General features: G+C 36.3%; 1 protein-coding gene across 3 annotated transcripts in view; it reads right to left on the bottom strand.

The window, feature by feature from the left end:
* The window catches only part of TMEM117 (transmembrane protein 117), a 492,194-nt gene that overhangs the window by 154,803 nt on the left and 311,532 nt on the right, over positions 1 to 25,859 (bottom strand). For all 3 annotated transcript variants that reach the window (XM_032347946.1, XM_032347947.1, XM_032347948.1), the window contains one exon: positions 24,350 to 24,447. In XM_032347946.1, the coding sequence (XP_032203837.1) occupies positions 24,350 to 24,447 (98 nt within the window). The remainder of the gene's footprint in view (positions 1 to 24,349; positions 24,448 to 25,859) is intronic.

Below are 25,859 nucleotides of genomic sequence, written 5' to 3'. Positions count from 1 at the left end.
ACAATTTAAAATGTCCCCTATGGGTTACCACTGTGCTTTATCTTCTTTATGGTAAAAATCATCATGGGCTTTTTGTTTGTTTTCAGCTGTAAAACCCCATCAGAATGTAACTGCAGGTCCTGACAGGAGGCACCTTACCTGTTTTTTCTCATATATGTTCAGTTTCTAAAGTAGTGACCAACACACAACAGGTAATAAATAACTATTTGTCACCTTAGACAATAGCCCCATCATGTCCAAGACATCAACAAATTCTATGTGTTTTCCTCCGAAAATATATGTAGAATCAACCTACATCTTTTCTTTTCTTTTTCTTTTTTTTTTTTTAGATCTTTTATTTATTTATTTCATAGAGAGAGAAATCACAAGAGGCAGAAGTAGGCAGACAGGCAGGCAGATAGAGAGGGAGAAGCAGGTTCCCTGCGGAGCAGAGAGCCTGATGTGGGGCACGATCCCAGGACACTGGGATCATGACCTGAGCTGAAGGCAGAGGCTTAACCCACTGAGCCACCCAGGCACCCACCCCACTTTTCTAAAAGATTATTTATTTATTTATTTATTTGACAGAGAGAGAAATCACAAGTAGGCAGAAGTAGGCAGAGAGACAGGCAGATAGAGAATTCTGTATCTTTTCAACTCATCTGTTTTCATCAAAGTCCATGCCACAAACCTCTTTCTCATGGGAGATTCCAATGTCCTCCTAATTAGTCTCCATGCTTCCTTCAGCAGACAGAGCAATCTTTAAAAATGTAAATGAAATCATATCATGTATCTGCTTAAAACTGTTCATGGCTTTCCATCTCCATGAAAACAAAATGTCAACACCTAAGATACTCTAGCCTCTAACTTCCCACCAACACGGCCGTATCACCTCCTCCCTCACAAGAACTTCCAGGTTTTGTATCTCTACCTAGCCCTACTTGTCAATTAAACCTTCTGGATCTGGTTCTTCAGCTCTAAAAATATTATTCTGGGAAGGCACAGCATAAGAAGGTACACAAACATTGACTGGACACCTGCTGTGTTTCAGGAGCTGCTGGGTCCTGGGAATGGAATAGGCTTAGTTGCTGCCTTTGAGAAGATCAAGGTATAAGTAAACACACTACATTACAGTGCAGGTCAAGCTATAACAGGAGAGCTGAGTGACATGAGATCAAATGGTGCTGAATCTACTGGCAGAGCCCAGGAAGTCTTCACAGAAGAGGAGACAGTACTCGAAGAGATCCTTTATAGATCATAAAGCACACTGGAAATGCAGAGTATGTAAATTAGTATTGTCCAAATATAAAAGTATGAGGTATGTTTTCAGACAAGTCTGCTCCATCTTAACATATGATTAGACAGTAAAAGCTGTTTTAGTAAACAGAATTTCTAGCTAACTTGAAAGCCCATTTTCTTCCAACTTTGCAAATATTTCTAAAATCTAATAATATAGTTCTTGTTTTCATGTAAGTGCAACAGACTAAACATGACTGAATCTTTTCTTTCATGGCTGCAAATAATAAAGTGCCCCCAGGGTCATGTTTCTACAAATCAACTATGGCTGTGACTCTGTAATGCAAATATTGAATATGTGGGATATTTGTTCTAACATGTAAAGAACAAAAGGTATCAAGGTCCTAGCAATTGCCTTTGTAAAATCCATGGTACCACATTGTATTATTTAACTATTATTATTTTTCTTCTTTATTGAATTATAATTGACCTATGATACTAGTTTCAGGTATACAGCATAGTGATTTGATACTTTCATACATTGTAAAATTATCATCATAATTAGGTCTAGTTACCATCTGTCACCATACAAAGCTATTACATGATTATTGACTATATTCCTTGTGCTGTGCATTACATACCCATGACTTATTTATTCTATAAATAGAAGTATGTACTTCTTAATCCTCTTTATCTATTTTGCCCATCCTTCCACTCCCGATCACTCTAGCAACCACCAGACTTCTCTGTATGTATGAGTGTTTCTATTTTGTTTGTTCATTTGTGTGGTTTTTTTTAGATTCTACATATAAGTGAAATGGCATGACATTTGTCTTTCTCTGTCTGACTTCCTTCATTTAATATAATGACCTCACATCCACCCATGTTGTTGCAAATGGAAAGATTTCATTTTTTATGGCTGAGTAATATTCCATTACACTCACCCCCCCAGCCCCACATTTTTTAGATTTTTTTTCAGTGTTCTAAAATTCATTGTTAATGCACCACACTCAGTGGTCCATGCAATACATGCCCTCCTTAATACCCACCACTAGGCCACATTTTTTTAATCCATTCATCTATCAGTATATACTTAGTTTGTTTCCATATCTTGGCTATTGTAAATAATGCTTCGGTGAAAATAAGGGTACACATATCTTTTCAAATTATTGTTTTTGTTTTCTTTGATAAATTCCCAGAAGTAGAATTGCTGGACCATATGGTATTTCTATTTTTAATTTTTTGAGGAATCCCCATACTGTTTTCCATAATGGCTCCACCAACTTACATGCCCACTACCAGTACAAAAGTGTTCCTTCTTCTCCCAATAACCTTCTTATTTTTCATCTTTTTGATAACAGCCATTCTGATGGGTATGAGGTGACATCTCATTGTGGCTGCTTTGCCTTTCCCTGATAACTAGTGACGCTATCTTTTCATGTTCTGTTGGTGATCAGTATTTTTTTTTTTGGAAAAATGTCTATTTAGTGCTCACTTTGGCAGTGTATATACGAAAATTGGAAAAATGTCTATTTAGGTCCTATCCCTATTTCTTAATTGGTTTTCTTTTATTGAATTGTATGTTTTCTTCATATATTTTAAATATCAATTCCTTATTGGATATATTATTTGCAAGAATCTTCTTCCACTCAGTAAGTTGCCTTTTCATTTTGTTGATGGTTTTTCCACTGTGCAAAAGCTTTTTAGTTTGATATAGTCCCATTTGTCTATTTTTGCTTTTGGTTTCCTTGCCTGAGGAGACATGGAGACATATCCAAAAATATATTACTAAGAATAATGTCAAAAATAACTCTTTATTATAAAAAAACATTAATTATTTGGGGGTTGAGATTAGTTGCACTGACTTTTGTTATATTATATGAGTATATTCATTTGCTAGAGCTGCCATAACAAAGTACCATTGAGTGGGTGGTTTAAAAAACAAAAAAATTTTCTCTTAAATCTGGAGGCTAGAAGTCTCAGACCAAGGTACTGGCAGAGATGATTTCTTCTGAGGTCTCTCTCCTTTGTCTTCTCCCTGGGTCATCACATGACTTTCCCTCTGTATGTGTCTGTGTCTTCATTTCCTCTTCTAATTAGGACATTAATCATATTGGGAATTATGCCCCACACTAATGATCTAAATTTAATTTAATTACCTCATTAATGACCCTAATTCCAAGTATATTCACATTTTGAGGTACTAGGGGGTCAGAAATTCAATATACGAAGTCTGGGAGATCATATTCAGTTCTTAACATGTATATGAAATTTGTATTATATTTATACATTTATCATATATTATAAATAATGTACATTATAAATATTGCTCTATCAATATGTGTATTAATTTTATATGTATATAGGGAGAGAGTTATATATACATATATATAACTTCAGGTAATTGGGGTAGTTCCCCCAAAGGATAAAAACCTTTATGAACTGTTGGTGGGTGCTTCCTACAGGAGGCCACATTGGGGTTTGGGTTTTTTTTTTTCTTTTTCTTTCACTAAACATTTAGAGTGTTAGGTAAATGTAGAATCTTTAAGCAGTATGATGAGGTAAAACAGACGTGTATGAGTGTTTAAAACTGCTTTTATAATAGTAGTTAGGTAAGCCCCTGTTTCTTCCTGTATATAATAGCTCATTGGGTTTTATAAAAGTTAGGTGTGACAATATATTTAAAGCAGCAATTTTAGTAGTGAATCTCAAAGATGTTACTATCCTTCCTTTTTCCCCTAAACCAGTCTAGTAACTTTAACTCACAGTGGGTACAATTTTATTAAAGAACATCCCTAAAATGCAAATAATCAAGGAAAGCTTAACTGGAGTCTTCTATAGCAAGGGCAGACTCACAACAAGAAATGATGCTCGGGGGGGGCCCTGGGTGGCTCAGTGGGTTAAAGCCTCTGCCTTCAGCTCAGGTCATAATCCCAGGGTCCTGGGATGGAGCCCCGCATCAGGCTCTCTGCCCAGCAGGGACCTGCTTTCTCTCTCTGCCTGCCTCTCTGCCTACTTGTGTCTCTGTCTGTCAAATAAATAAATAAAATCTTAAAAAAAAAAAAAGAAAGAAAAGAAAAGAAATGATGCTCAGTGTCCAATTCATTAACCCCAGAGGTCTGAGGTTAGCACTGTAATATTTTGCATAGAAAAGTTATACCATGGTAAAGTCAGCAAAAAAGGTATATATATTAAAATTGCCTTAATGGAAACAAATAAGTGTGCATATAATATAGATGCAAAATTAGGATCTAGTTGAAAATGATATGATATATCTATATCTATATCTGTATCATCTTAGTGTCTTATGCCAAAAGGGGAAAAATCAGCTCATTTATTCACAGGGGACCAAAAAAAGCACACACTAAATTGTCTTTGATAGTTTCAACCTTGGCAACATTCTGTTCTTTTAATTCCAGCAACTCTATCAATGCACTATTTTTGCAATGCAACTGGGGTAATTCAAACGTACGCCAAGTACATTTTAATGTAGTTTCGTGGCAGGTTTTTGGCCTGTTGTTTATTTCCTCTCCGTGATACTCAAATTTCATTTCATTAAGTACTAAGTTACTTCATGGTATATTACAAGAAAATCCCAGCCAGCCGTATTTTTGAAGTGTGAGGGGAAACCTAAAGTAGTGTGTTCTTTCTCAATTGGATTAAACATACACAGTATTTCCTTTGACATAGAGTCGTTGTTCCCTTCTCTACCCCACATTTACCACTCCACAAAAAGACACACGAAAATCCTATACGAACAAAAGACAGCATGTAGTGCCTCTACCTTACCAAAGCTACAAATATGAATAAATCATGCTTATCTTGGAGTACTGAGCTCAGCATTCCAACGTTAGGAACGTAGGAGAAATTGTAAGGTCGGTTGTATAGGTGGCTGCTCTGCTTCAAGCTTCCAGAAGACAGCTTTGGGAGATGTGATAAGAGGAGGACCAAGAAAGACAGAAATGAAGTGGGCCCGGGGAGAACAAAGTTATAGAGCTTTTTTGAAATTCTCCATTTGCCCTACAATGACAGCTGCACTCATTGATTTATCATAGCAAGTTGCATTGCCTCTGGCATGGTTTGGTTACAAAAAGAATATTTAGAGGCGAGACTGGCTTCACAGTAAAAAGAATTGGGGAATCACAATTATTTGCCTAGAGTTTCATTGGCAAAAATGAACCTCCCAGTAAATTCCAAATCCTACTTCCCGTGCTTTCAGACACTTGAGATTTTGCCAAAGCTAATTCCTTTTCAGATTAAGACTTCGATAAACAATATATAGTTTTAAGAAATCATGATTCATTTGTGGCTCCCCTTTGTACTGGTCTTAGTGTGGATAAAGGGGGTAGAGAAGGACTATCAATGAATATGTAGATTTGAGGTAGATGGAACAAAAGAATTTAAAGTATTTGTGCTCTGTGGATTCTCAGGCAGATTAACAATGACTGAAATCTATAAAGTCTAAGACTGACAGAGATGTATAGATAAAAGATGGTCTCACATGGATCAATATTCAAGGTATCATGAACCAAGGATTGTGATCCATTCAATAAGTTCGCATGCACATGTGTGTGTAAGTATACCGGGGGGGTTTATGTGCTACTGAGTGTGCATGTGTGTGTGCACATACATGGGTGTTGTACGTGTGTGTGTGCATGTGTGTATAAGAAAAACCAAGGCAAAAGCAGATACATATGGAATCATAATGAGGTTCTCCTTAAGAAAGAAGGGAAGCTATAAGGGCTAGGGGATGGGGGAAAAAACATTTACCAAAAAAGACGAGTGAACACCAAGATTTATAAATAGTCCAAAGTAAGATTTGGGGTAGTTGTGCTGACAGCTAGAGTGATGGGATCGCTTCTCAGGAAGTCCTCATCTTCTGAAAGGACATGGCCAACTGGCAAGAGGAAGCAGACAATCAATTTAAGGGGACAGTGGTAACGTGTAAAAATGACCAGATAAACATGAAGTCCCTGAAGCATATCAGGGCTTCTCTGGCTGGAACACGGGGGAGGTGGCAGGTCTTTCTACAAAAGAATGATGTCAAGGCTTTAGGGCATTTGTGGAGGATTGCAGCTAGATGCAAGAGATTAAACCAGCTCCCAATACCTCCTGCAGAGAACAGCACAGGCCTGGAATCATCAAAAAGGGCCTGTTGAGGCTCAAGCGGGGAAAGAGGAGGGCGCACAAATGAAATTCATAATCAGAATAGGACTTAAAACGTCAGAGAGGGTCAACTGCACCTCAGCTATCACTGTCTACAGATAAGGCTGAACCAGCCACTCCACATGGAAATCAGCAAAGACAGTTTCCTCTCTTCCATCATTATCAAGAGAGTCAAGAGAACAGGTGGCAGAGGGGAAATCTAAAAAGCCCAGTATGAACCCAAAATAGACACCTTCAAAAGATTAAGCCCTCCAAAAGTGACCTTTTATACCCAAAACCTCACAGACCTCATTTAAAATTTGGTGATGATCTTCTACACTTCCAAATCCTGGTAGCTAAAAGTAAGGAAGACATGATCAGTGACAGAACACAGTATGTTCTAAGTTGTTTGCATGTCTGCTATATATTATATTTCTGTGTTTAAATGTATATAATACACATATAAAATATATATTATGTAACTATATGTAAAAATATTTGAGATACCGCTACATTGAAATAGGAATGTGTCAGGAAATAAAACAGGAAAATCCATAGTTAGAATCTCATTATAAGGCTAGAGCACTGGCCATAGAAAGGATGTGTTGCTACAACTTTGAGGTCTATCTGGGTGTAAGCAACAACAAAATATCCTCCGCTAAGTAAGTGGAGTTTACTAAAAAATTTGGGAGAAAGCCCGTCAAGCTGTTAGAAAAGGATTTGAATAGACGGCTTTTTCTTCTCTCTTCCCAATGTATTGAGAATACAGTATTTCATAAATTGAGCCCAAGTAGATATAAAATGTTCATATAATAATAGCATTTTATAGATGTATGGGGTCTTAATCTACATGCTAGCAACATGATTTATCACTGATGATGTTAAGTTTGAACACACAGCTGGAAGGACATTTGCCAGATTTCTCCAATATAATGTTCCTTTTTTTTTTTAACCTCCTTTCCATACTATTGTATTACTTCCTATTCTTTGAGAGAAAGTCACAAAATTTAGTCCATATTCTTCCTCAAGAAATGAGGAGTTAAGGAGTTGAGTTTCACTATCTTGAAGAGAGGAGTATCTATATAAATTATTTAGAATTCTTCTACAGGAGCTTTCTTTCTTCTTCTCTATTCAGTCATTTCCTTCTCTCAGGGTGGACTCATGGATATTTATTTGATACTATGAGTTATAATCTAGTACTTTTTCATTTATTTTGTTGCTGACCAAATTATTCAAAGTTTGACCACTGGGCGCTCTTTCAAGTTGACTATTGAGTGACATGCTGCCATCATTTGGTTTTTGAACACTTCTTTACTTTCTGGTATAACAACATATCCCAGGATCATTTTCTCTATTCTTTGTCCCAGACCTAGAATCAGTTATCTGTCCCAAGTACCCTGGTTCCTTTTATTGAAGAACAACATTAGAAACCAAGATTTGGGCTCCCACTACCACACTGTCATTCTAAGCCTTCTCAACACACAAAACTAGGAAATATGTGTATGTATTCCAACCTACATATATGCAATATCTAAAATTATGTTAATACCCATTTGTCTCCATCTTAAGCTAAACATGAGTTTATGTTGATATTTCTGACTCTAATCTACTACCACATTGTTCACTGAAGCTAGCCCCACCTCCCTGGTTATCTGTGTCCTCCCTTCCCACAGTGAGAAACCTGGCTTCCACTCCCCCGTGCATTCATTTATTCATTGATCAACCCAGTATATATATATATATATAAAGTAGACTCAGAATTGCTAACCTATAGCCTCCTGAGAAATAATTTTACCAACTACAATACAATTGTTTATGTCTCGTTGCCTTTGTTTTCAGTCTTTCAACTCCCAGTCAAAACACTGTTTCCCAAAGTTACTTAGATCAATGTATTTTTTTCTTCCATCTCTCATGTCATTAAATATCCTGCCAAAGCACAGCTCCTAATGTCTGGATAGCATTCCATAAAATCAGCATGCTCAAACTTACATTTCCTTAGGATGTTAATTTGAGTTGCTTTATTCATTATTCTGAGCAATTCATGCCTTGTCCAAACACATAGATAACCTTAGACAAGAAAATAGTCTATCCAGAATCACAGAATTTTCGAATGCAAAGACTTTAGGTATCACCTAATCTATTCTTACAATCAATGCTGGAATATTCTCTCTCTGACAGATATTTTCTGCAAGAATGTTGAACTCACTGTTTTCCCAGGAGTAGAGTCCTTCTTTGACTAACTGTAATATTTAATATTTTTTTTCAGTTCTAGTGTCCCCAGGTAAAACGCTGGGGTTTTGTTGTGGTTGTTAGTGCCAGCTTTTAGGACATCAACTGTAATCTTTATTCTCAGCTTGCAAATATGTTTTAAAGAAATCAAGTCCTTGAAATTTCTGAAGATAAAACAAGAAAAATAGCAACTGGCTTTTCATATGAGAACTTAAGTGAAGGTTCTGTTAATACATCATGCTTTATTGGCATATTAAACTATATACTGTACATCTTTTTCTTGCCTAATTCCTGTAATTGAGAGAAAATGATATACAATTACATCAATTTAAACTACACAGAATGTTCTGATCATTGCTATTGGCTTACAAGAGCTGTTATCTCAACATATCCAATCATCAGCAAATTCTTTTAGTTTGAATTATATTGATTTTTTAAAAAGAATATAGAGAGGCAATGTATACAGTAGAAAGAATATTAAACCAGGAGCCAAAAGCCCTGAGCATTCATTGCCATAGAGACATTAATTAATTTTGTGACCTTGGGTAGGTCACTGAACTGACTTTGTTTCAATTTCTTTGCCAATAATATAAGGATATTAGAACATAAGTAGTTATAGTCAAAGGATTTTTGCACTTTATGTCTTTCTTTAGTCAACCCAAATCCATTTGCAAGGCGGAAAAAGGATTACAGCAAATATATATGTGAGAAATAAAACTAATCATTGTTAAATGTATTATGTGTCTTAAAATCTTGGAATAAATGAGGTCACTCTGTGCAGTATGGTGCAGGCTCTGAAATCAGCCTGCCCCCCACCCACCAAATTCCAGCTCTGTTGTTCACCAGCTATGCAATTGCTTTCAGCCACAGGCTTTCATCTCTAAAATGCAGATAATAATGATTACCTTGGCGGTATGGATTAAATAAAACAAGGACTGTGAAGGGCCCAGTCCTCAGCACACAGAGAGTACTCAATAAACAGTAGTCATTATGGAATAGAATCATAGGGTTATTTCAATAGTGAGGCAATGACTGAAAAATAATATGGCTGAGTATCACAGAGAAAGGACTCGAAGCTAGTGCTAATCCTTACATTAGGTTAGGCTCCCATATTGTTCGTATCTAATACTTTGGGTAGAGTAATAGGTACTTGGAGAGTGGAATCAATCCTGGATTGATCACCATAGTATGTCAGCAACTCAGACCTATCCTGGAAAGATAACTCTAGCATTGCACCATATTCACAAAGGACTCCATTATAACCAGAAATAAGGTGGCCTGAACCACAAAGAATCAGGCAGAGCAACAAATAGAAAAAGGTAAGAAGTCCCCAAAATTGTTCAGATGACTGATGTGAGGAGATAGTAGAAGATTACAGACCTGTATATAGAATATCTGTGTGCTTATGATATTTATGTATTCTCAATTTCTTTTTGTTCAAAGATTATACTCATTTACTCTGGCACCAGCAATTGAACAAATATTTATTAAATACTTACTAAATAGCTACTAATACCTGGGAATACTGAGCAAAACAAAACATCATCTCTTCCTACAAGTCATCATAGAAAGTGTGGTAAGAAAACCACGAAAATGCAGACTTTATTGGGGCATGGCTGGAAAGAAGAACCTAACCTGTCAATTTTTGTTTCTTGTTGGAGATAAGGGGACTTAATGTATCTTTGCCTCAGTTCTAGCTGAATCCCATTCAGCGGACACTATCACTTGTTTAGTTCTGAGTCTGAGCCTGGTTATGATCAGCAGGCTTTTGGCAGTTACCTCAAAAGCAGGTAAGTCCTTATGTGTAACCCACTTGCTCAGAACCCCAGTGACTCTAAGAACTGTGGGCAATTCCCGCTTTGAAACTCAGCCCTGTGGTAAGATGCTTAATATCTAGGAAAGGGATTTCTTGTTGTCAGGTACCCACTGGACCTGAAAACACAAGCTGTTGGAGTCTTCCTGTAAGAGTACTCTTGTTGCTTCTTGCTGGACCTGCCGTCTCCTGAGGGTCCTGGTTCTGCTTCTCTGTGGTTCTTTTTGGCCTCTCCTTCCTTCAAGGGCCTTGAAATCCAACTTCCTCCATGAATGCTTCCATGACTACCCTAATCCTCTTTGGAAATGTCCCATTTCCACATGGAACTCATGGTCAGTAGGAGACAATTTAATCTTTGTTCACGAACCATCCCAGGATATCTGCCATTCATTGTATTTATGTGAGTTTAACTTGCCCAACTCATTTGCATGGTTCTTGGGAGCTGGGACCATGACACAGGTTTACTCCATCCTCTGCAATTCTAGCCCAGTGGAGTCTATTTTTGGAGCTTACTGAATGCTGGTTTAGAGTATTTCTGATTCTGAACTACATAAAACAAATAGAAGGACAGGTTTAAAGAAGACTGGGAGAGCGCAACATTTACTTTTCAAAAGTTCACTGAGTCAAATTGAAAATGTGTTATGCTAAGAATATCTTCAGTTCCTAAATGCCTGTATTATAGGAAAATATTCATCCTATATGATGTGTTGTCTAAGGCTCATGAAATCTTGGAAGAGTTTTAATAAATCTTCATCATTGAATGAAAAGAGTTTATTTTAGTACCTGCAAAAGACTACATATCTTGAAAAGGCCTTCATGAAAGGTAAGTTTTCTGTTCTAGATTAAAGAAGCCTCAAAACCAAACACAAATGCTTCTGAGTACTGAATCAGATGAAAACAAAACAAAACAAAATTATTTTTATTTTTTGTCTTTTTTGTTATTTGTCCCATTAAGAACATTTTGAGACAATGAACAAGCTTTGAATAAGGCTGTGAATTAAAGTATTATAGCAATAATGGATGCCTGGGTGGCTCAGTGGGTTAAAGCCTCTGCCTTCAGCTCAGGTCATGATCTCAGGGTCCTGGGATGGAGTCCTGCATCGGGCTCTCTGCTCAGCAGGGAGCCTGCTTCCTCTTCTCTCTCTGACTGCCTCTCTGCCTGCTTGTGATCTGTCAAATAAATAAATAAAATCTTTTTAAAAAAAGTATTATAGCAATATTAATCTCCTGATTGTGACAATTGGACTGTTTATGTAACAAAATGTCCTTTTTTTAGAAAATACAACAAAGTATTTACTCTTTCCTAAAAAAAAGAGTTAGGGGATACAATGAAATCTTTATTCTTTCCTAAAAGAAGGGCATTATCTCACATGACTACAGACCAATTATCAGAATCAGGAAATTAATATTGATACACTATACTTATCTAACTGTATAGTAAATGAGAGAGAGAGAGAGAGAGAATGACTAAAGCAAATGTCTTAAAAATTTGTCAGTTGGGGAACATAGATAAAAGGTCTATGGGAATTCTTTGTACTAGTCTTACAACATCTTTGTAAGTTGGAAACATTTCAAAATAAAATATTAGATTTGTAGATCAAATCAGTAGAATATTTAAAGTATTATTTTTGCTGAAAGTGCTGTCTTAGGCTGTTTGGGCTGCTATAATAAAATGCCACAGACTGGGTACCTTATAAACAACAGACTTTTATTTCTCTCAGTTCTGGAGTCTTGGAAATCCAAGATCAAGGCACCAGAAGATTCAGTATCTGGTGAGAGCCTGCTTTCTGGTTCACTGCCAGCTGTCTTCTCACTGTGTCCTTATAGGGTGGAAGGGGTGAAGGAGCTCTTCGTTGCATCTTTTGTAAGAGCATCAATATGGGAGCTCCACTCTCATGACCTAACCACCTCTCAAAGGCACCCCCTCCAAACAGCATTACAATGGGGATTAGGTTTTAACATATGAATTTTCGGCAGACAACACTCAGTCAATAATATATATTTTATGTAACACACGTCTCCTACCTATAAATTCCTATTTTACCTCTTGAGGACTCTGTTCCATTTTCTGACATGTGGCTTAAGAAATACAAGAGTCATTCTGACTCTAAATGAACACTGTCCATATATTAGTTTCAACTGAAAATTTTGTTCCAGTACTATGTTGAATGAAAGTGGTGAGAGAGGACACCTTTGTTTTGTTCCTAACCTTGGGGGAAAAGTTCTCAGTTTTATACCAATGTGTATGATGTTAGCTGTGGGCATATATATATATATATATATATATATATATATAGCCTTTATTATGTTGATGCATGTTCCCTCTAAACCTACTTTGAGTGTTTTTATCCTGACTGGATGTTGTACTTTGCCAAATGTTTTTTCTGCATCGATTGAGATGATTGTTTTTTATCCTTTTTTGTTGATGTGATATATCACATGGATGGCTTTGCAAATATTGAACCACCCTTGCATCCCAGGAATAAATCCCACTTGGTTGTGGTGAATGATTTTTTAAAATGTATTATTGGATTCAGTTTGCTACGTAATTTTGATTTGTATTTCCCTGATGAGAGTGATGTTGAGCATCTTTTTATGTGTCTGTTGGCCTTCTGGATGTCTTCTTTAGAAAAATGTCTATTCATGTCATCTGTCCATTTTTTAATTGGATTATTTGTTTTTTAGATGTTGAGTTTTATAGCTTCTTTTGGGCACTAAAAACAAACATCAAAACATTTCAATCTTCAATCCATCCCTTCTTCTAAAAAGAGAGAAAGTACAAGGGTCTTTGGCCAGGGGTGGCGGGGGTTGGGGGGAGAAGGTAAGAACAGGATATTCTGAAAGTAAGAGCTGGCATTATGGAACCAGCACTGCTGGTGGAGTTTATAGTAGACAGGGATACCAACAGCAGTAGTGGTCTGGTCCCTGAAAGAAACCACACATTCATGAGAACTGTCACAATCCTCAACTTGTCTTGGATGAGCCCTCTCCTGGAGTCTTCATCTCCCTTCATTTTGATCAATGGCTCACAAAATAAACAATGACTCACTTCCACTTGATTATGGTGACAGAATTGTCCTGCAGAGATCATGAGAGTATTATTTATTGGCAATTCTGGTTCAAAAACCAATCAGATGTGAGCTTCCAACAGTGACGAGTGTACCACAAATTTAAGTTTGTGGGTAGCCAATCTCGGAAGCAGATATGAACCACAGTGAATCATGGGTTCTAAACAACCAGCTACACCTTGGTGATACTGAGACTTTGTTGCTCCTCAGTCATTATGCAAAAAGGTGATAGCCAATTTTAACTAGAGTGATTTAAGTAAAGAATGATAGCTATTCTGATATAATTATGACCTGAATAAAATTCTTAATTCTACTAGGTAGGTTTTGATCAAAGCACACACACAAAAACACTTTTTTTAAAGGAGGATTTCTATGCCATCAAAATACATGATCGTAGCAGCATTTTATTCACAATGCATTTATTTATGCATTGTGGCCACTTTATAAATATTTGCAGAATGAAGACGAATACTTCACAGTACACCACCAATGGATCCTGGAAGATGTGAGGAAACTGCAAGAATGAAAATGTCTGGGCTTTTTTCTTTTTTATTTTTTTTAAGGTTTTATATTTATTTGAGAAAGTGAGAGAGAGAGAGAGAGAGAGATCACAAGCAGGAGGGACGGACAGAGGCAGAGAGAGAAGCAGACTCCCCACCAAGCAGGGAGCCCAACACAGGACTCAGTCACAGGACCTTGAGATCATGACCTGACCCACAGGCAGATAACTTAACCAACTGAGCCACCCAGGGACCCAATGTCTGGGCTTTCTAACAGATCAAGTTGTAGGATATCTGGAGTTTTGTTACTATGGAAGACTTGCATTTTTAGTCTACTAGAGATGGAGGGGGGGCCCATGCTTCATGAGAAAAAATGAAGACAGGCAGAGATTCTCACAAATGAGTCGAAGTCACTATACTTGGTTAAATGCTGCCTACTTTCCTCTAGAATTTATTGTTTCCAGTTTAATTTTGTACATTTATACTATTATGTGCAAACTCAAGGGAGTTTTTTGGAATCATGACCTACACTTTAGAAACTTAATAAGTATGACTTAGGCTGTATGGCTCACGGGAGTACTCCATTCAACCAGCAGATTTAAGACTAAAGAGGAATAACTATCCAACCAATTCTTGTTACAAAGAAAAACTATACAGTCTTTCTAAGCCTTTATTGAAGGGCAATTTTCTTTCAAAAATTCATAAATCCAAGGATTACTCTTGGGCTCAATGTTACTATTTCAGGTCTTAGCAATTGGAATAAGCTCTATCATAGAGAGGTCCTATTAAGCAATTTAAGACCAACTTATTTAATTCTTTTTCCTTAAACCTCACTTACCTTTAAGAAATAAGGAGAAGATCCTAAGATAAAAACCTTCATGGTCAGTTGGGGCTGATATTGTGTCACTGCAGTTACACAGCTCACAGTGTTTTAATGGACTTTCTAGTTACAGAGAACGCATGTGATTTGAAACCAAAATGATTTTTGAAGTACTGAAATTAATATTTCTTAAAAATTTTCAGAAAAAAATAACTCATAAGCATTATATATTTTCTTGTAAAGCATCAGTTGATCATAAAGTTAAAATACTTAATTACTGTTTCATTGTTTTAATGAAGTCTTTTATCTGAAGAATTTTTCAGAAATATGGTGGAGTATGCCAGTTTTGAAGGTCCTCACCAAAGTAATTAATTCAACAAGAATGTACTTAATGCTTGTTGTGTGTCAGATACTGTGTTAAGTCCTAGGAAAATAATAAGTAAGATGTTATTCCTGCTCTCAAGAACTATGATATCTACAAAGAACTTATCAAACTCAGCATCCAAAATCACATACACGCAAAAAAAAAAAACCCAGTCAAGAAATGGGCAGAAGATATGAACAGACATCCCTCCAAAGAAGACATGCAAATGACCAACAGACCCATGAAAAAATGCTCAACATCACTCAGAATAAGGGAAATACAAATCAAAACCACAATGAGATACCACCTCACACTGGTCAAAATGGCTAAAATTAACAAGTAAGGAAACAACAGATGTTGGTGAGGATGCGGAAAAAGGGGAACCCTCTTACACTGCTGATGGGAATGCAAGATGGTACAGCCACTCTGGAAAACAGCATGGAGGTTCCTCAAAAAGTTAAAATTATTCTACCCTATGACCCAGCAATTGCACTATTAATTATATACTCTAAAGATACAAGTGTAGTAATCTGAAGAGGCACATGCACACCAATGTTGATAACAGCAATGTCTCCAATACTCAAATGAGTGAAAGAGCCCAGATGTTCATCAACAGATGAATGGATAAAGAAGATGTGATATTTCTATACAATGGAATATTACTCAGCCATAAAGAAAATGAAATCTTGCCATGTGCAATGACATGGATGGAACTAGAGGGTATTATGCTAAGTGAAATAAGTCAGTCAGAGAAAGACAAATGCAATATGATTTAACTCATATGTGAATTTAAGAAACAAAACAGATGAACATAGGGGAAGGGAAGGAAAAATAAAATAAGATAAAAACAGAGAGGGAGGCAAACCACGAGAGACTCTTTCACTTTAGGGAACAGACTGAGGGTTACTGGAGGAGTGGAGGGTGGGGGATGGGGGTAATTGGGTGATGGGACTTAAGGAAGGTACCTGATGTAATGAGAACTGGGTATTACGTGAAACTGATGAATCACTAAATTCTACCTCTAAAACCAATAATACATTGTATTTTAACTAAATTGAATTTAAATACAAAGTAAAGAACTGTGATATAGGCAAAAATATGTAGAGAATTTAATCATCATTTTGACTTTAGTACAGTTCTTTTAAAATTTTAGAGGAATTTTAATTTAAAACCTTATGAACTATTTATTCAACTAAAGAATGAAAATTACATACATGGTAAATTTTTACCACAGAATTAATTTAATTTAAAAGGCTCTAGTTCAATATCTGTGCAGACAATAATTTGAAATGAGCTCTCTTTTAAAAAGGAATATGCTCTGAACAAGACAAACCAATAAACAGCAAACCAGCAAATATTTAATTTTTTTCATAAGGAATATATTCATTTCTAAATATATAGACATCCCTCCAATCTTCTCTCTTGCCTCCTGACAATAACCCCTGTACTACTTCTTCCTCTTCTAATCACAGCTCAATCCAGTACAGGTCTGGAAACATTCCAGAAAACCATTCTTGCGGAGGTCACCAGCAAAATCCTATAGATGCTCTGTATTTTGATCTTATCCTGGCCTCTCTAATACATACTTTCCCTATTTTTCATTCTTCCTGTCCTCTCTTTCTCTGTCTTCTTTATAGATCCTTCTTCTGCCTGTTCCCAGATAAAAGAGCTCTACAGGTTATATCACAGATCTTTTATTATTACTCAACATCAACTCACATTCTTTCAATAACCAGATACATGTAGATAACAATATCTAGGTGAGAGTGAAAATATAAATTGAAACACAAATTTTAGTAATATTTCTGTCTTGGATCTCAATCCCTCGGTCTTCATGTTCAGATCCATACAAAGAACTCTCTACTAAGTATCTCTCTCTCTCTCTTCTAGTTGAAGTAGAGTTTACACACAATGTTACATTGGTTTCAGGTATACAACATAGTGATTTGGCAAATGCACAACATTATTCTATGCCCACCACAAGGATAGCTACCATCTGTTACCATACAGTGCTATTATAATACCACTGACTATATTCTATAAGATATCCCAATTAGTGTATCAAGCTCAACATGCAAATCTCACTTACTCCCCTACCACAAGGTCCTATCTCAGTGAACAGTATCACCATCTGTTCAGTTGCTCAAGTCTAAATACTCAAAGCTACACTTGAATTTTCCTTTTGCCTCACTCCCATATCCAATCACCATGTTTCCTCCCATCTGAGGCCTGCTGATCCTAGGATTACACTTAGGCTCTAGTTCCTTTACAAAATCACCCCTGGAGCTCTCTAAGCCCCACATCACAGCACCCACACCCACAGCTGGCATTGCCTGGCCCCTCACACCCTGTATTTCTCATCAGACAGAAAATTATGCTGTCAAGAGTCCTTATTTTCTTTCAGAATTGTATTCTCAGCACCACGGAGAGCACCTGGTGCTGAGTAACAGCACTCATAACACCAGTTAAAACAAAATAATGACTAATACACAATAGGAAGTAGGAAAGCCGGGATTGAAAGTTAGGCAGCTGGCTCTAGAGTTTGTGCTTCTAACTGCTATTGCACATTGCATTCAGCACTTAATAAGTATTGATTTAAATAAGTTAATAAAAACAGACTTGCTCTTAATTCAGCACAATTAAGTCTGGAGGGGCATGGGACTGTGTAATGTCCAGATATAAATAGATGCCTAAGAGCTAAAACTTTCAGGCATAAACAGAGAATTTACTTTTTAAATGAAAAACCTCCAAATAATATGACAGTAATGTGACAAGACAGTAATGCAACATCAATCACCTTTTTATCCAGAAGCAGAAAACTTGTATCTCTCTGCTTAGAAGCCAGACTTAAATGGAGACTGTTAACTTTGTGTGGTGTTTAAAATTAAGGTGACTGGTTCAATAGGTACAGTTACCTGATTTAGGCTAGAAATGTCCTGCTTTTTCTCAGTTACAGAGGCAGTTTTTAATTAAATTTAGACAACCGTTTCACAAGACATGTTGAAATGGAAGGAAAGCTGAAGGCTACAAGACAAAATTCATCCAGAGAAAAGACACAGGCTAATTTATTATTTGGGAAGTGAGTCAAAAAAAGTTTTGCATACTATAGTTCCCCCAGAACCTTTCATGAATTATTGTCTGATGTAAAATTTTTCCTCATAACTATGATGGAATTATACAGAGCATAGTAAATTAAAATTAGTACCCTCTCATTATAAAGCCAAAAAAGAGTAATACTTTTCTAGTTAAGCATGTAGAGTCATAGGATCTTTAAGTTGGATGAAAATTGAGAAGTGATTTACTTTTTTTTCTCATTGAATGTGAAAATCCTTCTACTGTATCCCTAATGGATAGGGTAGTTTTTGCTGAAATACTTCCACTGACAGGAAATCCAGCATTTCATCAGGTAAGTTCACTTAGCATTGAGAGGCTCCCATTCTTCCAGACATGAATTCTTTCAGACATGAATCTAAATCTACATCCACGTGACTTACGTTCATTAGCCTATATCCTAGTCTGCTTGGGCTGCTACAACAGATACCATAGACTAGCTGCCTTATAAAGAACAGACATGAATCTCTCACAGTTCTGGAGGTTGGGAAGTTTAAAGTCAAGGCACCAGCACGGTTTCATTTGGTGAGGTGCTCTTCTTGGTTCACAGCCAATACTTCCTCTGTCTTTACGTGATGGGGGGGCTAGGAATCTCTCTGGAACCTTTATTATAAAGGCACTAATCCCATTCATGAAGAATCTACCCTCATGACTCAAGCACCTTCCGAAGACCTCACCTTCTAGTATCATCATTTGGGCATTAAGGTTTCAAAATATGAATTTTGGAAGGACACAAACATTCAAACTATAGCAGTCCCTATTCTGCCCTCTGGAGCAAAGCAAACAGAATTACTCTCTCTTCAATATTTTAATCTTATGATAGAAAATAACATGACAGAACTGAAAAGGATCACACAGAATAACAAAACACATTCCTTTTGAAGAACAAAGAAAGGAAACTTGCAGTCATCATACCAGGCATCCCTGTACTCGGATACTAGAGAGCTATTGCTAAATCCTTTCTGACTGACCTTTCCCCTGATTCTTAGGTCTTTTTATTACTTTACTATATTTGATTGTCGTTTGATGATTATCATGTGACACTCCCAGACCATGTATATTAAGATAATAATTATTTCTTGATTAGCCCTTGTCTGGTGAAAGCTAAACAATTTTGTTAGACTTTACTAATGACTGTGATCTTCAAAACAGGACACACAGCAGTGGCTACATTTGTTTCACATTCTCACAGTTAAGGATTACAATAGTCATGATGAAGAGATGTCCACCCAAACCATTATAGCACTAGATAAAGTAGCTTTTAAAATATAGGGGTGCATGGCTCAGTCGGTTGAGCAGCTGCCTTTGGCTTTGGTCATGATCCCGGGGTCCTGGGATCAAGCCCCGCCTCGGGCTCCCTGCTCGGCAGAGAGCCTGCTTCTCCCTCTCCCTCTGCCTGACTCTTTGTCTACTTGTGGTCTCTCTCCATCTCTCTGATAAAATAAATAAAATCTTTAAAAATCATTAATCATTTAAAAAATGATTTTTTAAACCATTAAATGATTTTAAAAATCATTATCAGGTTCTCCTAGAGCATTGAAGTAATTGCAGACCACAGTGTTAACAAATGTTTGCCACTATAACAACTGGGTTATCATTTTTCCAGCTTCTATCATCAGTGGTTCTGTTTCGTTTTGTTTGCCATTTGCTGTCCAGCCCTTAAGATAAAAATTCCAGCCTTCTGTTATGGCAACACTCTGCTCCTAGGATCAATTTCTGTACGCAGCAGGATGCAGTTTCAAACAATCCCCCACATCTCAGGGGCTTAATATTTGCAAAAGATTATTTCTCACACTATATGACCACGGTGTTGTTAAGAATTCTTGGTTTATGCTTGGTTCCCTAAATGATGAGGGCTCCAACTAGATGTAGACTTCCATTTTTGCTACTGACAAAAGAGCTCCCTTTAGTGCTTCTCTTTGGCAATTAAATGCTACCTAAGTGTGCTTGGGTCGCTCAGTTAGTTAAGACCTGACTCTTGAATTCATAGTCATGGGTTCAAGCCCTCCATTGGGCTCCATGCTAAGCCTAGAGCCTACTTAAGAAGAAGACAAGATGAGACTGGGAGGGAGACAAATCATAAGTGACTCTTAATCTCACAAAACAAACTGAGGGTTGCTGGGGGGAGGGGGGTTTGGAGAAGGGGTATAGGGTTATGGACATTGGGGAGGGTATGTGCTTTGGTGAGTGCTGTGAAGTGTGTAAACCTGGCAATTCACAGACCTGTACCCCTGGGGATAAAAATATATTATATGTTTATAAAAAATTAAAAATTAAAAAAAAGAAAAGAAGAAGAAGACAAGAAAGAAGAAAAAGAAGAAAGTTTCTACCTAGCTGTGACATATGCCACTTTCACTCACACTTTAATTGGTCAAAGCAAGTGATATGGATGGGACGGCGGGGGGGGGGGGGGGGGCGGCAGAAAAGTGCAATCCTCTCCTGTGTCTGGAAGGCAAAGAACTGGAGTATTTGTGGGAGCGCCTGGGTGGCTCAATGGGTTAAAGCCTCTGCCTTTGGCTCAGGTCATGATCCCAGAGTTCTGGGATCGAGCCCTGAATCGGGCTCTCTGCTCGGCAGGGAGCCTGCTTCCTCCTCTCTCTCTACCTACCTCTCTGACTACTTGTGATTTCTCTCTGTCAAATAAATAAATAAAATCTTTAAAAAAAAAAAAAAAAAAGAACTGGAGTATTTGTGAAGCTCAAATGAAGACCAGATTTCCCAATCTCTCCTTTTACCTGTTGGTCTACTAATCACAGAGTGGTGTCTCCCTAATTTTCTTTTTAAAGTTAAGTTGCTGGGAAATATTATCCCAAGATGCTTCCCATAAAAAGCATACAAACTGTGCCACAAAGGAATAAATAAAATGGGAAAATAGAAGCTAGTATAAACATATTACTTGATTTTAATATATTTTAATTTTTTTATTGATTATAGTTCATACACAATGTTATGTGAGTTTCAGGTGCATATTTCTCACTTTTTTATATCTTTGTTTATGTATATATTGGCTCCAGATACAAGAGAGTGGAAATGTTTTTCATGGCCCCTCTAGAAAACAGAAACAGCATATGGAATTAACCTAGAGTTTAAATTCTTGGGTCTTTATTCTTCTTAATTATCAAAAGGGCTGGGAGAGTGATTTCAGAAGGGAAGTTCTATAAATATTCTTCCCTCTTCCATTTAGTATTTTCATTTCATTTTTTAAAGATTTTATTTACTTATTTGAGAGACAGTGAGAGAGAGCAGGAGCAGGGAAGAGAGGGAGAAGGAGGCTGTCCACTGAGCAAGGAACCTGACCGCTGGACCCTAGAATCATGACCTGAGCCAAAGGCTTAACCGCTTAACCGACTGAGCCACCCAGGTGCCCCCATTTAGTATTTTCATATACAAAGACAATTTAGTCTCACGCCCAGCATTAAAGGCCCATGTGTTATAGCAGCGTTATCTTGGCACAATTAGAGATAGAAGTAAGAACCATTTTCTTCAATATAGAGACATCTGTCACAGGAATCAAGGAAGAACTCAGCCACACAGTTGCAAGGGAAATAGTTCCTGACAGACACATGTGAGTTAAAGCAGCTACACGTTGGTAAAAGGTAAGTTTACTAGAACAAAATTGCATGTTGTACTGTTGAAACTGCTACACAGAATCACACTGCAACTTAAGAAAGCTTTTCTTTGCAAAATTTCTTCTCCAGCATACGTTTTTCACACTAATCTCTCTTCCCTTAACTGGGGCAACACCAAAAGAAAACAGCACTTTTTTGACTGAGTAACACATACTTTGTAAATACTATCTTTTGTTTCATCTGAAACCTTGCCAATGATTTCTGTACGTTATCTCTTAGAGCTAAGAAAACAAATGCCCTTTATACTTGCTAAATCTCTTTTAACCAAAAAGTATGAACAAAACAGAAAATTGTGTTGCTTCCCACATAATTTCCATATTCAACTTTTTGCATCAGATTTTCCTTTTTTAAAACCCTGAGAACTGTTGACAAGTTAATCTAACTGTATAGAAATGGATAAAATAGGAAATATATTTTTAGAGTAGCATTTAAATTTTCCTCCAGTTATTTTATGTTCTCCCTGATTTGAAATACTACTTTTGAAATATAACAATGAAAAACCATCTCCCATATTATTAATAATTGATAACTTACCAAAAAAATGACTACAAGAATAAGTGTGAATTTTTGGAATAGAATTGTTCTACATTCAAGCATATTATCTATTTGCCAGTGGCTAATTAAATTATTCTTATAATACTTAAAATATTCTTTAGGTCATCATTTGGAATGATGTTATCACACAGGTCAAAAATAAGCCCATTTATATAAAAGGGATGGTAGACCTGAGTAATAATGTTCAAGGAACACACACTAAGATGCTTAAGGAAAAATCCGGTATGGATTCCTCTCCACTGAATCAGCAATTGCAATTAAGAGTAGCTAATAACAAAAATCAGAGGGCCTTCAGATTACTATAGACATGGCTCACTTTCACAAATAGTACAAATGTGACCTGAGTAACTTTCCATACTGAACAATAATCAGCAGGCTGCCTTTGAAGATGCATTATTCAAAATAAAATTTATGTAACTATAGTAAGTTAATATTGTTTCAAGATAGTTCATAAGTGCTTTTAATATTAACATCTACTTTTTTTAAAATTATGATTCCTACACCCTCTATAGAGAATTCTATAGGGTGGAATCACTGCCCAGAATCTCGTTTTCTCAATATAGCACCATAACCTAAAACAGGAGTAAGGTTAATCATGTGGAAATTTGCACACTGATGTATCCTTTGTTCTAGAGGTAGTCTCGTGTAATGATTAAACACTGGGTCTCTGGAGATAGAGACCTATGCTCCCAAGAACAGTGCCTACCTTACAGGGTTGTCAGGATTAAATGAATAAATAAATAGAATGTTAAATACTTAGCATAGTGCCTGCAGCAAAACATATCCTCAATAAATATTTTCTATAATTATTATATTGTATATTATTCAGACAAGCTTCATGGGGAGATGACACGCAGGGAAAAAAGAATATGAAGGTTAAATGTGCCATAAAAATAGGCCACACTTGACTCATAGAGACAAGGTATAAATAAACATCCACAAAATCATATTCATTTTTACAACACTACTTGAAATCTACTTTTGTTTACCTTCTAAGAATTGAGTTCAAAATGCCGTATAACTCTACCAAAATTTAATTACAGTGTTAAACCACAAAGATAGCTTAGAGTGTATATTCTGCCCCCTGACTTCTGTAGCTTGTACAGGAAAAAAGAAGTCAAGGCCCAGAATTAAATCCAAGAACAAACAAAATATTTTTCCTATCATTTCAAAAGGCAGGGAAACAGGATGGAATGTAGCTGGCACAAGTTATCATCAACCCCAGCCCCTCTGTGCGTTAGTACACACCTTTTCATACATCTGGTTGACTCTGTAGTTGGGCAGTATCACCCAGCCATGCAAAGTGCCCTTCTTGCTGACTCCTTATTCGTATCTTTCCTGTCTAAACTTGTTCAAATACACATAAATAGTGGTGACTCAATGAAAAATAAAGTTCTATAAGACATGGATTATTTTTTAATTGCAATGATTGGGCTGGAGAGCTAAAAGAAATTACATAAAGAAGAAATGCCAATGAGCCAGATGTGATTTGTAAAGAGGTTTCCTCTCTGTGTAACTCCTTCAAAGCAAAATTACATCCTGTCAAATATACTGGAAATTTAGAATTTACTGGAGACATTTTTATAGCAGATTTCATTGACGAAAATTACAGCTTGTTTTTGCTGAATCAAAAACCTACTTACCTCTGGTAAAATATGTATTACTATATTAGCAAATGTATCTCTTGTAAATGTGTATATGCAACAATGTGTAAGCAGAAAGTAATTCATATAATCAGCAGCATGATGGTTTTAATCATCTTAATGGAACACAGTATCCACTGGAAATGCCTCTCTACACAGAATTCTGTGTATCTTTAAAAAAAAAAAAAAACTACGTCCAACTCAAGTCTTTTGTGAATCATGCAAGGCAAAAATAAATAAATGAAACAATTTCTTACCAGAATAAAATGATCCTAACATTTCCTTTCTTCCAGAAAGCTCTTGCGGATTTTCCCCAATCAGGGTAAGGTTTGTCCTGAAGCATCATATCAGTGACCTGAAGCAACAAAACAAACTTATTTAGCACTTTCAGAAATCCTACATGTAGGTTTAAATATTCATATAATTTGCACTTTATTGAGAATAAAATGTTTGTAGTTTAATGCTAGACTATATGCAGAGATAAAATTAAGAATAGACTTCTTTCAATTAAGAATTTTAGTTTTTAATTAGTTTTAATTTTAGTTTTTTCATTTGACTTTACATAGTGAATGAGCATATTTAAGATGATTCAACATGTCAACTACTGAGATTTTTTTAAAAAATCAATCAAGATTACCTTATATAAGAAGGCATCTTTAAGATACTATTGACCTCTTCAAAGAAACAAAACATAAATAATAAAATACCATAGTTATTGGTATTTATTGTCTAAATTCAAAACTCCAAAATCCAAATATTTCTTTCTCAGTCTAGATTTTTACCTAAATCGCTAGTCAAAATATTGTCTTCCCTTCTCTCCATTTTTTCTTTCTATGGTGTGAGGTATGGGACTTGACCCAGTTTTATAAACTATTTGTTTTAATAGCTTAGCATTCCCCCACCTCCACACCATTTGCAGTTCTATTTCTTCCAAAAATATTCTACCTCTCTTTCTCAGATGCACAGATTCTGCCCATCTTCTGAGGTCTAGACAAAGTCACATCACCATCACACACTGTGATGTCTTCACTGTCCCCTCCAACCATAGCTCTGGATCCCTCCTTCTATGTGGCTCACTGCTTTCAACTTTTTATTTATTAGGTACATTTGTTCTCTCTACTAGGCTTTAAAATCCTTGAAGGTGAATATTTGTCTCTATATCCCTTTCAATGTCTAAGGTTCTTTTATAATATTTGCTTAAAGAATAAATGACAAAATGATTTTATATAAATGCTTATTTTTGAAAATGCATAAACAAAATAAATTGCTCATTGACCACATCCCATACTAATGGTTTCAAAAAATGTCCAAAGTATCATAAATAGGTAACCTATTATAAAATCATTTTTTAAAGCCTGATGGGATGCAGAATGAATTTCCTTCTTTCTTCTCATAAAAGAAAATGTATTTGGATATGGGTACATACAATCACACACATACACTTTTTTCTTTTCTTCAAGAGAAGAAAATAGTGTTACTAATTGGATTTGCATTTAATAATGTTCACATTCAAACAACCAAAGCCAATTCAAAATTAAGAAAATTTATACAGAATGAGTATAAATTGAGTAAGGAAGAATTCTCCTTCCTTAGAGAATTGAGTAAGGAAGAATTCTTACATCCATTAAAATATACCTCTCTCTTGCTCTTAAGGTGTTAATATTGCACTTAAGTATAACTTCCAACAATGGCCTGACTTGCAATGGGTGAAATTTAATCATTTATGATGAAAGATTTTTATTCAGTGGGGAGTCTTTCTGGATCAAT

Source organism: Mustela erminea, chromosome 6 (assembly GCF_009829155.1).
Source record: "Mustela erminea isolate mMusErm1 chromosome 6, mMusErm1.Pri, whole genome shotgun sequence".
NCBI lineage: Eukaryota > Metazoa > Chordata > Mammalia > Carnivora > Mustelidae > Mustela > Mustela erminea.
The sequence above is the reverse complement of the archived record's forward strand: the minus strand, read 5'-3'. Positions and strand labels throughout refer to the sequence as shown.